Source organism: Periophthalmus magnuspinnatus, chromosome 1 (genome assembly GCF_009829125.3).
Source record: "Periophthalmus magnuspinnatus isolate fPerMag1 chromosome 1, fPerMag1.2.pri, whole genome shotgun sequence".
NCBI lineage: Eukaryota > Metazoa > Chordata > Actinopteri > Gobiiformes > Gobiidae > Periophthalmus > Periophthalmus magnuspinnatus.
The window spans coordinates 19827151-19839731 of NC_047126.1; the positions used below are offsets into that span (position 1 = coordinate 19827151).

At 39.7% G+C, this 12581-nt stretch overlaps 1 protein-coding gene across 2 annotated transcripts in view; it reads right to left on the reverse strand.

The window, feature by feature from the left end:
* Positions 1-12581, reverse strand: part of LOC117393469 (teneurin-3) — a 516796-nt gene that overhangs the window by 169294 nt on the left and 334921 nt on the right. For both annotated transcript variants that reach the window (XM_055225737.1, XM_055225739.1), the window contains one exon: positions 5205-5324. In XM_055225737.1, coding sequence (XP_055081712.1) covers positions 5205-5324 — 120 coding nt within the window. The remainder of the gene's footprint in view (positions 1-5204; positions 5325-12581) is intronic.

The following is a 12581-nucleotide window of genomic DNA, read 5'->3' on the forward strand; positions in this document are numbered from 1 at the left end:
AGGTCAAAATAAGTCTGCCTAGAAACAGGAAGTGAATCAGGAATAATGTTGGATCACTGGAAACTGTTTAAAATTAACTAGTTCTGGTTTTCACGCCTTTAATTAACGGCGCACTATGCAGAGGGTTCACTGCCTGCTTGTCTCCATGCAGCTTTTGTTGTTATGTCTGAAATGTTCCAAAGTAGGGCATTGAAACTTCATCTCAATGCAGGAGTAGCTAACGCGCTAGCCGCCACATTCCAGATAGGAAGGATCAAGGGCTCGCTTCTGGCTTCATCGACTCGACTGGCTTAAAATGTTCGTATTAACCCGCTCTACATGATCCTGGTGTTTTTATTTTGCTATTTTGTCCGTAAATCAAGATACAAACATTAATGACAGACAAATCAAGTGCCTTTTTTCCTTGAGGTTTTTCCCGTTTGTGTTAGCAACAGCATGGATTGACGATTAACAGTGTTGCTAAACCAGGCACTACCTTTAACAGCCTGGCTCCAGATTGGCTCTTTGGTTGCTATGATACTCGTGGTTGGAATTCCAAATATGGAACTCGGCTCCAAATTCGGCGCTATAACTTCTCGCTTCAATGAGTTTAATTTACCTGGAGCTGAACACTATGGCTGACATCATACTCACTTAGTCCACTTCTTTATACAGTCTATCATAAGAAGGTCATTTTGAGCAATAAAAAGACCTGTAACTGAATAATAGACGCTTGACTCGATGGAGATGTAATGTTCCACAGTATGGCATTAACCTATCTAAGAGGCTGCGACAGTGGCTGACAGTGGGTTGTTCTATCTAGCCCACCCATGCATGCTTCGTGGACCGGCCCTAAACCTGAATTAATATCGTCATAAAAATAAGAATTTAATGAAAGCTGTAAAAACAAGGCCAATTTTCCAAAAACACATAAAAAATCTCCACAGATCAGAGTTTCCGGAGGATTTTTGCCTGTAAAATCTGCCGCGAGGGAACTAATCGGAAGTTTATTGGGAACAACAGAGCATGATGAAGCACTCAGAAAATCACACGTTGAAGCGATTTCACTTCAAGGGGCTGTTTCTGCAAACTATTATAATAAAAACTCAACCAATTATTTTGTGGAGCAGTTTATTCTGGGATGTCACCTTAAATTTGTGTGGAAAAAAACACAGAAACTGATGAACGTTTTCAGTGGGATTCTCACACTTTGTTCTGAGCTTTCACCATTAATAAACCCCATTCACAAATATATTTATAGGCTGCGGTAGAATGATTTTTACCTTCCATGAAACGAAAATAGTTTTTGAAACTTTGAAAACTGACATCTTACTTTTTTGGTGCCTTTCAACGTGAGTCATATTTGGCGAGTCGTGTCATGAAGACGATTTGGGCTTTAAACTGTTTCAAATGAGTCTGGAGAAGATGAATGATCTTTAAAAACATGAAGGAGCACATTTCAAAAAGGAGACAACTATGCGAGATTACTCAATATGTGCAGATTTTTAATTAGGAGATATTACAATGTGACAAAATAGCTAGGAAAAGTTACAAAAATGAAATTAAAATTGTGAATTATTCTGAATCAGACAATGCAGCGTTTGGATGTCGTCATGCTAAAATAAAATAAAAATAAAAATACATTACAAGCCAGCAGAATATAATTTTCAACACAAACTGATAGCATCTTATTTATTTTTTTATGTTCTTATAGTTCTGATATAGACAAAGACCAAAACAATTCAGGACAGGCCTATTTTTGTCTAATTTATGTGATATTTTAGCATTTATAATAGTTTAAAGGGCCCATATCACACTATTTTCTGATCCATGTTATAATGTTGTTTCCTCATGACGATCATACCTGGAGTTGTGTTTTGTTTACGTTTACCACACAAACCCTGCACATATAGGCTGAGTTCTTCCCTCAAAACACTCCGTTCCACCTTGTGATGTCATGTGGTGATACAGGAAGTGCCCCAATATGTTTTAAAACTCCATACACCTTCACTAGAATCATTTGGATAATTGTAGCTCTGGAATTACCAATCTCTACTGAACAAAAGGTGAAACGTAGCTGTTAATTTGAAAACTACCACTTCATGACATCACAAGGTGGAACTTAGCATTTTGAGCTTTGGAGATGTAAACAGACTATTAATAAAAGGTTACTCATACATGTGTAAATGAAACAAAACACAAATCTGAGTATGTTTTTGAGAAAGTTAAACCATTCTAACATGGCTCACAATATAGGCCCTTTAAGTAGCGATACTTTTGACCAGCTACGCTTATGTAATTCCCCTTGTGTATAATTCATTAGGTTTGTCTAAGCTCATGTACCTACACTGCCCCACACTGGCAGCACAGACACAGGGGTGACTTGCAGCACTTGGCTTGAGTCCAGTTTTAACGCGAGGACAGAGTGAATGAGATTTTGATTGAGTAGCATCACCTGTCTTTCTCTGTGTGCAGCGTGCCCTTCAAATGCCAGGACCACTTGGTATCTCGTATGTAACCAATCCAACGCAGACGCAATCAATCACAGTCAATCAGCCACAAGAGAAGGGGGCGGGGTTAAATAACTCATCATCCAACTCCTGTTCGTAATGTGAACGTATGTACAGTATGTTGTGCATTCTCATGGAAAAGGAAAAAAAAAAATGAAGTGAACTCCCACAACCAACTATAAAGTAGGGATGGTCCAATATGGATTTTTTTAATATGTGTCTTGTAGCTGATGAACGATATTTGCGATGCGTATAATGCCATTTTAAAATCCATAGCAGGCCCACAAATGTACGCTAAAGGTCCTGTATTACACAAAATTGACTCTTGTGTGCTTTCGGCCATGTTAAAATGTTGTTACCTCATCAAAAACACACCTGAGGTTGTGTTTTGTCTCATTCACACACGGCTGAGTAACCCTGGTTTATTAGTCTGTCTACAGGAAACAACATTATAACATAGGTCAGAAAATAGTGTGATATGGGCCCTTTAAATTAAGTTAAAAACACTAAGAGTATTTGTGTATATTTGAGACATTAAAAAAAGAGATGAAAGAGATAGAGTGTGTCTTTATATGAATGGTGAATGGTGAATTCAAAGGTAACTGGTTGAAAGGCAAAAGTACCGGGCTGTGATTGGCTGACAATTACAAACAGGAAACAGAAAGGAAGTGGGAGAAAATGTCACCATCTAAAAGTGCGGCACGATTTTGAAATAGCCATGAAAAATACAATTTCCAGGGAGATTGAAGCAAAATATAACCTGGCTAGAAAAGACCAGTCCGTTACGACAGACATCTTTGTTATTTGCTTGTGTCATTCTGCCCTTATGTCAGATGCCCTTCCTGACAGTAGTTTATTTATCCAAAGCACATACTCTACACAGATCCTCATGATTGTTATAAATATCTGCGTCAGTCATTCTCAGGTGGTCTGACCATGACCCACTTATGAACCTGACCCATTTTTAAACCTATATTTAGAAATACTTATACATATTTTGATGATTGTGAATTTAATGTTACTGTGTCATGTTATTAAGTGATGTCTAGACAAAATACACACGCTAAAACATGAATCTACACTGACATGTTTCCAGTGACCCACTTTTGGGGACAAATCCAGTCCTGGAGGAAAATGGATTTTAAACTCTTCAAATTAGAGTCTGGGTGGTGAAACAATGTATTTTAATGTGTTTTTTATTGTATTTCAACAGTGAGCTTAAGTTTAGGTTATAGAAATACTATCATTAACATGCACAGTCACATTACCTAAATTAAAATGTGTTTTGTTACATGTTCTGTTAGATGGTCCAATCACAGTACTGTATTCTGAATGGTTTCACAATGATTTTATTATATTATAGGGTAAAACACAACATTAAAACAGCTTGACCAGAGCTAAAGAAGCGGCTTGGATGAGCAGTTGACACATTTAACTTTGGTTTTTACTATGGCTCAGACCTGGACGACTCAGGGATTACACAGACATCTTGACGTTTTTTACACTTCCTGTTATGCATTTAATTATTAGTTAAGTGAAAACACACGTGCACACGCCATAAGAACATTGTTTCTTACTGTCACGGCCCCTGTTGTGCCACGTTTTGCATTTATAACATTGCATCAGTTTTTGGAGGTGACCCGGACGCACAAAGGCCCAACGCATCCACCCGCCTATAAAAGGGACCCGCCTCTTACGCCCTGGAGTTGCTCCTCTGGCTCTACTCCACCTGGCCGCACCGTCAGCCCATTGCCGCGTCACACTTTAGCACAATTTGCACATAGTTATATTAAATTATTGAATAAACGCTCCAGCAGAGAGCTTATAACCTTTACAGTCGTGTCTGCCACCTGTTGTGGTCACACGAGCCGAGCCATAACACTTACTAATTCTACAGCCTGAACCCTAAATTGCACAAAAAAGTACAGCATGTATTCCTTTGATTTAATCGAAATATTACTCAAAATTAGCAATATTTTTGGTCCATGTAGTGCAGTTACTTCCAACAGCCTCGCCAATTACTCAAACATCACACTCCCAGGCACAGTGGGTGAAATGTCTTGCCCAAGGACACAAAAGAGATGGATTTGAACTACCAACAATTAAACGATAAGACCATTTGTTCACCATTCAAATGTTGCCCTTATCTATATCTGCTAACACTGTGCTATAACTCGTATTAGCAAGGTAGATAAAATGTCTTGCCCATTGACGCAACAGCTAACAAGAGATGGATTTGAACCAACAACCATTAAATTATAAGACTATTCTTCCACCATTCAGATGTTGCTCTTATCGATATCTACTAACACTACGCTATAACTCATATTAGCAAGGTGGGTAAAACGTCTTGCCCAGTGACGCAACAGCTAACAAAAGATGAATTTGAACCACCAACCTGGCGCACAATTTAACTAAAAACACTATGCCTTCAAAGTAATTTTTTATACACGTTTGACAGTAGCCCTGAACATTTTGGTAAACACTCTTCTAAGCATATTAAAACCCAAAAGTGCCCCAAGCTTCTAAAAAACGTGTGAAATATCGTTCCCAGCGCAGCAGTAGCATCGCCCACTCTGAACTTAGCCTGAGCGACTTTCTTGTCCCTGCTTTAAAGAACACTTTTCATGTAAATAGAAGGACTTCAAATAGAGCCAATCCCCTCTGGACTGTGCGTGTGCTGCCTTCAGGTATCCTCAGATAAGTGGGACTCACCATTGTCTGTGGAAACCATGATAGTGTTCGGAGTGGTGTCTCGAGCCGCTCCGCCGTTCTCGAATGCACCGTAGCCTTCGCTCTCCTGCAGTTGCCAGTTGAGACCGAAAAGGTGCATAGCTGAAACGCAGATACATAAGGAAGCGGGTTAGGTTAAAGTTTGAATGAAACAAGAGGAGATGTTTATGGGTTAGGAGAGTTCAGGGGAGAAGAGGAATTGAGCGAAGAAAGAAGATGATGCTACATTAAGATAAGCAAAATAAATAAATATAAATCCTTCAGCTGGTTCCCGAAATGTTTCAACAACTGCTGCTACATAATTTATAGACACTGTACTAAAAATAGACCTGATACTGAGGATTGATTCGTATAGCAACATGAAAATAATACTAAAAACACTCTAATAATACTTTCTTTTATGATACCATGCGGTTTTATATCTGTGTAATCCCTCAGTCGTCCAAGTAAGTTCCATAGTGATCCATGGGTGTATACTAGTCTATGTGTTCTGATACAGCTCAAGGTCATTCAGGAAAAGTTCATTTCTGTCCTGTGAATGTGACTTTATTCTTTTGATGCTAGTTTTAGTAACGATTCGTATCTGATGTTTGATACTTTTGACAACACTAATTACTAGTAGTACAGCGCATATGCCGGCAAAACAATGCTGACTTCTCCAATCAAATGGATAAAAATTGAAGTGACAACCAAAAACAACCCCCCCAAAATATGAATGTTAATACAATCCAAAAGAAATGTCTAAAAGATACAGAAATATTTCAATGTATAATTAATGGAAATGTATGTAGCCTGCGCTCTTACAGTTTTCAAAAAAAAAAAAATGGTATTACAAACAGAACTGAGCCTGGATTGCCAGTCATGAGTTCAAGTTTTCATTATAGGCTGCATCTACAAACTCACATGGTAAAGTTGGATAAAGTGTTTTGCTCATGGGCTGATGCTGAATAACACTGGAAAGATTTAAAGCATATGTGACTCATAAGCATTTGAATTGACATGGTTTTGCTAAAATTGTTATTTACATATTTGGAAATGTATGTACCACCAGGGTTAAAGTAAAATTAGAAGGAAACACACAGAAATATTCAAAAAATGTATAAAGGGGTTAGAATATGGTGTCAAAATGAGTTCATCTGAGTTACACTAACCCACGTATGAACCTGTAACATTTCTATTTCTAAACCTTCCACTTTAAATTCCACTTTTTCCTCAGAATCGCCTGGACCCCACATGGAGAGATTTGGGACTTTATTAAGTTGAAAAAAACATGGCGTTGCAGTCTGCTCCTGCATCCTGGGACCGGAGTGTACAGCATCAAAGCAGGCCTGAGGCGGCTCCACTGACACAGGGAGATCCCGGTCTCACCTCACCCGCCCACGCCTCACCCTCTCTGGGCAGGGCCGCTCAGACTGCAGCCTGTTTGAAGACGGCACTCTGGTTCTCCATGGGGCTACGTTTGGAGAGCAGCCCTCAGGCACACTCACCAAAGCAGATGTTGAAAATCATCTTTGTTATTCTTCTCCTCAAATTGAGACGTAACCTTATTTTTCTAAAGGCAATAATAATAAGTGAGTTTGGTGCAAAATCAAAACAGGCTCGCTGATTTATTCCAAGCACATCTCAGTCTTTTAAAGAGAAAGATATTTTTTCCTCGGATTTTTGTGTGTGTGTGTGTGTGTGTGTGTGTGTGAGTGCTGCCTTCATTGGTCTCTGCAATTTTCAGTAGTTGGTGACATCGCAAAAGACTGCCCTGATTACAGCCAGATTTTCTGATTTCTGATTACAAACACCTGGCTGCAGGGGGAGGAGTTTGAAGTTTGGATACCTGTTAGACCAATCACGCTGCTCCTTATACCTCTAGACCTCACCCCTCCTCCTTTGTTACTCTCCATTCTCCAGGTTCTGCCCATTTTAGCAGCTCCATTTCAAATGTAGTTGCAGGCGTTTAGGTGCTTAGTCCCACTTTAAAGACTCCTCCATCACGGCACTGCATTTTTGTCGCTTTAATACTTTACTTTTTATATTTTTTTGTAGTAATTGTATTCATCTTGTTCCTCTTTTGATCGTCTTTGGGTAGAGGGAGGCAGTTAAAGAGTATCCACAGAACATGCAAACTTGTACCAAAAGAATTTATGATCTCTTTTGTGGAAGGTAAGGGTGCATTTACACTTCCAGTCAATGCGTTTGGTCCTAGTTTGAGCCCAGTTAGTAGTTGGGTTTAGTCTTGGTTTAGTCCTGGTTTAGTCTTGGTTTAGTCCAGGTTTAGTCCTGGTTTAGTCCTGGTTTAGTCCTAGTTTAATCCATATCAACTTCTAATATAGTCCTGGTTTGGTCCTATTTTGAGCCCAGTTAGTAGTTGGGTTTAGCCTTGGTTTAGTCTTGGTCTAGTCCTGGTTTAGTCCTGATCTACTTCTAATGTAGTCCTGGTTTAGTCCTAGTTTGAGCCCAGTTAGTAGCTAGGTTTAGTCTTGGATTAGTCCTGGTTTAGTCCTGGTTTAGTCCAGCTCTACTTCTAATATAGTCCTGGTTTAGTCCTTGTTTGAGCCCAGTTAGTAGTTAGGTTTAGTCTTGGTTTAGTCCTGGTTTAATCCTGGTTTAATCTGGATCTACTTCTAATATAGTCCTGGTTTAGTCTCGGGTTCAGTCTCAGTTCAAGCCCAATTTTGACGTGGTATGTTTATAAGTAAGACAGTACCCTCCCTCTGGACTACTGTGTTATTACAAACAGCCCAAATGGTGCCATCTTTCTTCCCAGACACTTCCCTCTCTCTCTCTCTTGTCTTTCTTTGTCTCTTACTTCCTCTCATTACCCTCCCTCTATGCTCCTTTCTCCTCTGTCTCTTTATCCCCCTCTCTCCATCTCTCTCTCTCTCTCTCTCTCTCCCTCTCTCCGCCTTTCTCTCCTTCTCTCCTCTCTTCACCCTGTACCATGTTTATGCTGACTGCCTGATGAATAGCTTCGCTGCTGATTTGGCATTTTACAATATAAAGGGGCGAAGAGGGAGTTTGTTTTTTTTCTAATTTGCCAACTAGTCAATCCACACCAGCTCTAATTAAACTGACAATATAATAACAACACTTCTTTTTATCATGGGACAAGCCTGATGCCCTCCCAGACACGACTGTGCACAAGATTAAAAGCTACACACAGATTTCTCCTCTTGTTAAGTCCCAAATGTGAGGCAACAATTAATATCTGCCCTGCGGGTGGTGCCGGCTTGTTGCAGGTGAACGTGCTTGTGAGGTAATTAGGGATGTTTTATTAAAGTGCATATCACAGGTTTTCATGTTTTTCTAATAATTACTGTGTTTGGGGTTGGATAGTACCTGTGGTAAATATTTATCAGAGTTTTACATCAATCAAGTGGAAGTTTGGGAAAAAAGTTGAGATAAAAAAGTACAAAAATGCAGGTAGGGTGAGTAAAAAGGAAGACATTTTTCTGACAAAATAAACATTGATTTAACAAACTGATGGTGTTGTCATCTACTTTCATTTGTCTAAACAGAACTATTGCGTTAGTCAATCTTTGTTCCCTGGTTACAGCGTGGTTGGTAGGTAAAACTTAAGGAATGCATGTCACATCAGCTGTCCACATCTAACCAGGAAGTAAAATGATTTTAAAAATAAACAAATAGACAAGATTTTAAATAAAATCTTTCCATTTTAGTGAAATTAGTACTCTAAAATTTCATATGAAGTTAAAGGTGTTTTTAGAGATTGACTTCAGTTGAAAGAACATAAAAAAAACACAGGGCTATATTTCATATTTGATAAATTTACAGTGAATGTATAAATATGCAACATGGTGTAGTCTGGAGAGAAGACAGATGTTGCGCTAGTGGCTTTATTGTCCTCATTTCTAAACAGTGTGTCCACGTCATGGGGAGAGCTTTTGAATAATGAACTCTGCAGTAAACTGATAGTAGAACAGTTTAAGAGCACCCGCATGAGGGGAAGGGAGACGCAGCTACTTGTCTGTTGTATAGAAATAGTAAGGGCTTCGATTTGGTTGTGTTATCTTTATTTTGTTTAAAAAAAAATTGATTTAAATGCAGTCACCCCTCCTACCCAAGTAGAGTACTTTGGTTTACAACCAACAACAAGTAAAATCAAATCTACGTATGTTATAGTGGAATATTAAATTTATAGGAATGCCCCTGCAGTCCAAGTACTGAAACTGCTGGACTCGTGTTCACCATACCTCTCTGCCATTTAACACAAACTCTAAGAATTGGTCACACTACACACGTGGGCTGGCCAGCACTGGACACTCGACACTAGTACATGTTCATTTACAAGGCTCTATGTCTGCTCCCTCCATATCTCTGTGCATATGTTCAACAAAGAGCAGGTGGATAATATTCTTTACCATCTGTGCCAAGTGTCTGCACCATAGACTGTATGAAGAAGTGAACTGAGGGAGTGTGACGTCACCCATAGAGTTTGGCTCCAGCCAAGTGATACTCATCCAGCCTCAGTTATTGGGGTATATTTGGAGCCAAGTTCCATATTTGGACATTCATTGGAAATGAGGTCTATGGTTTGTAATTGTTTTTAGCTAAGAAAAAAAAAATAAATAAAAAAAAATAAAAAAAATAAAATAAAAAATAAAATCTAAACATCTAATATAATATGTTCTTCTTTAAGCTCTAAAGCACATGTGTCAAACTCAAGGCCTGGGGGCCATGTCATTTTATGTGGCCCGCGACAAGGTAAATTTAAATGTATGTCATGTTAAAATGTCACTTTTTCAGGAGTTACGCAGTTACACAGACATATTTTTTATTTCTTTATATATATATAAATTTGACACAAACCATTTTGCTGATGTGGCCCTCGGTGAAATTGAGTTTGACACCCCTGCTCTAAAGAGAGAGATGGACTAACTATGGTGGATTACTCTAAAAACTTAAAAACAAAAGCCAATAGCAAATTTTGATTAATCATACTGCATAGTAATATGGTAATTAAAAGCCAACTGTGTAACTGTTTTAGATGGAGGGTTTGTCTGGAATGTCCCACAGTATGGCATTGAATGTATACATCTATCATACATCCAGTTACATGTGTTCTCATTACTATGAGTGGAATCAGCTCTCTACAGATCTGACCTGTAACTTGGCCTGGTGGAGTCACTTGCTTGTCTCTACATGGATATAAGTTTATTGACATAGTGTAGAACATTCAAGGCAAAGCAACTGTACCTTCACGGAGACGAGCAGCTGACAGTCCCACAGTTACATAGTGTACCTTTAAACTTACAAACTAACAACATACAAACCCAACTTTGTAAACTGCATGAATAATGTATTGATTTACACATGCAGTCCAGGATAAAACAGCCCATATAGGTCTTGCACATTAGCATTAGCATTAGCGTGTGCCTGGGGAGATGTGCATCTGTGGACATCTTTGAGCCTGTCACTTCACACCTGTCACTTTGCACCTGCCATCCGCGACATCTCGTCTCATTAAGCACGCGCCGGCTTGTACAACGCTGCTGCCGATGTAATGAGTGCGCCCCCAGCCTCACTCAGGGGATATCAATGTCTGTGTACACTATGTAAAACTGTGGACACAAAGGAGGCAGGGACTAAATAAAGATATGACAATTCCTATGGGGATGGTAGATGAGCTGTGACAATATTCCTAGGTTGTAAGGGTCAGCATGTGAGTAGGAGCGTGTATTTGACGCTAATGGCTAGCATGTATTCTAGATGTCAATAAGAACGGTGGAACGCTGGGAATGATAAAAGTCTCGCTTGATGCACAAACTCCAACCAGGAAGATGAGTTTTGCTGCTTCTTGTTGTCAGTCACTATCTGCCAATCAGAGAACACTCCTCCTGTCTCTTAACCAATCACATCTCAAGTTATGCAATCATATACATGCACTTTCTTTCCTTTTGCAAGTCTTTTGTGCAATGCTAGCTATAGGAATGAGAAAAGCTCAAAGTTATGTTCCATCCATTCATCCAGCCATTTTTTCCCGCTTATCCGGGGCCGGGTCATGAGGGCAGCAGTCTAAGCAGGGACTCCCAGACTTCCCTCACCCTAGACACATCCTCCAGCTCCTCAGGTGGGACCCCAAGGTGTTCCCAGGCCAGCCGAGAGACATAGCCCCTCCATCGTGTCCTGGGTCTTCCTTGGGGCCTCCTTCCGGTGGGACATGCCCGGAACATCTGGAACATCTCCCTAGGCAGGTAGAAGTTATGTTTGATGCGTAAACTCCAACCAGGAAGATGAGTTTTGCTACTTCTTGTTATCCACCACTGTCGGCCAATCAGAGTCAGCTAATCCTGTGTCTCAACCAATCACATCTGAAGCCATATATCCCTCCATTGCACACTTCCCAATGCCGCAAGCCTTTTGTACAACGCCAACACAGCAGCAGAACTATAAGCTACGCACAATAAAATAGCCTATTGCACTTAGACATGGCTCAAGTTCTGTAGAAGGTTCCAGGATGTAGCTTTATGGCATTGAAATGAGTACAACAGGCATTTGGAAAAGTTTATAGACTGGTGCAAAGTAAGCTTAACTGGAACAAAAATAATCATCTACACACATGGATTTCTGCACCCTAAGGAATATATAGATAATATTTTTAGTGGGGGAAGTTAGGAAAAGTTAAGTGAAAAGTGTGACTATGTCTGTCATTGTGGTTGAGTATTCCTATAGGGTTTGCAAGAATGTGCAGAGGGTCTGTGAAGTGACAGGTGTGGTACTGCAAACAAGTCCAAGTTTCCAAAAGAGAATAAAAATGGTATACGAATAGTTTCCAGGTTTGTATTACCGGAGTGGGATTTTGTTTTGTTTTGTTTTTTGCAATTCATTCATTACTTAAACAGTTGATTTGATCGTGTTTTATTTGACAGGATCATTGCCACAACAGCATGTAATAAGGTTGCTCTGTTTTAATGTCTGTTACAAGATACAGCTACAAATGTTTGATTAGGTTGCATATTAACACCTGTTTTATTGTTTTATTCTTTTTTCATTTTCCTATTTAATGTGGCTGAATCATAGACTGTATAAAGAAGTAAACTGAGGGAGTGTGACGTCACCCACAGTGTTCAGCTCCAGTCAAATGAAGCTAATTGGGACTAGCAGTTATCGAAGCGAATTTAGGGCCGAGTTACATATTTGGAATTCTGACCACGAGTATCATAACAACCAAAGAGCCAATCCAGAGGGAGGTTGTTGTAGGTAACGCTCCTCCCCACCTGCACCGCTGGTTTAGCATGAAGCAGGCGCTTATCAACGCTGTCAATCAAACCTGTTGCTAACATTCGCGCCCTCAGGGAAAGAGAGCAAGAGATTTGTCTGTTATTAATGCTCATATCTTGATTTACG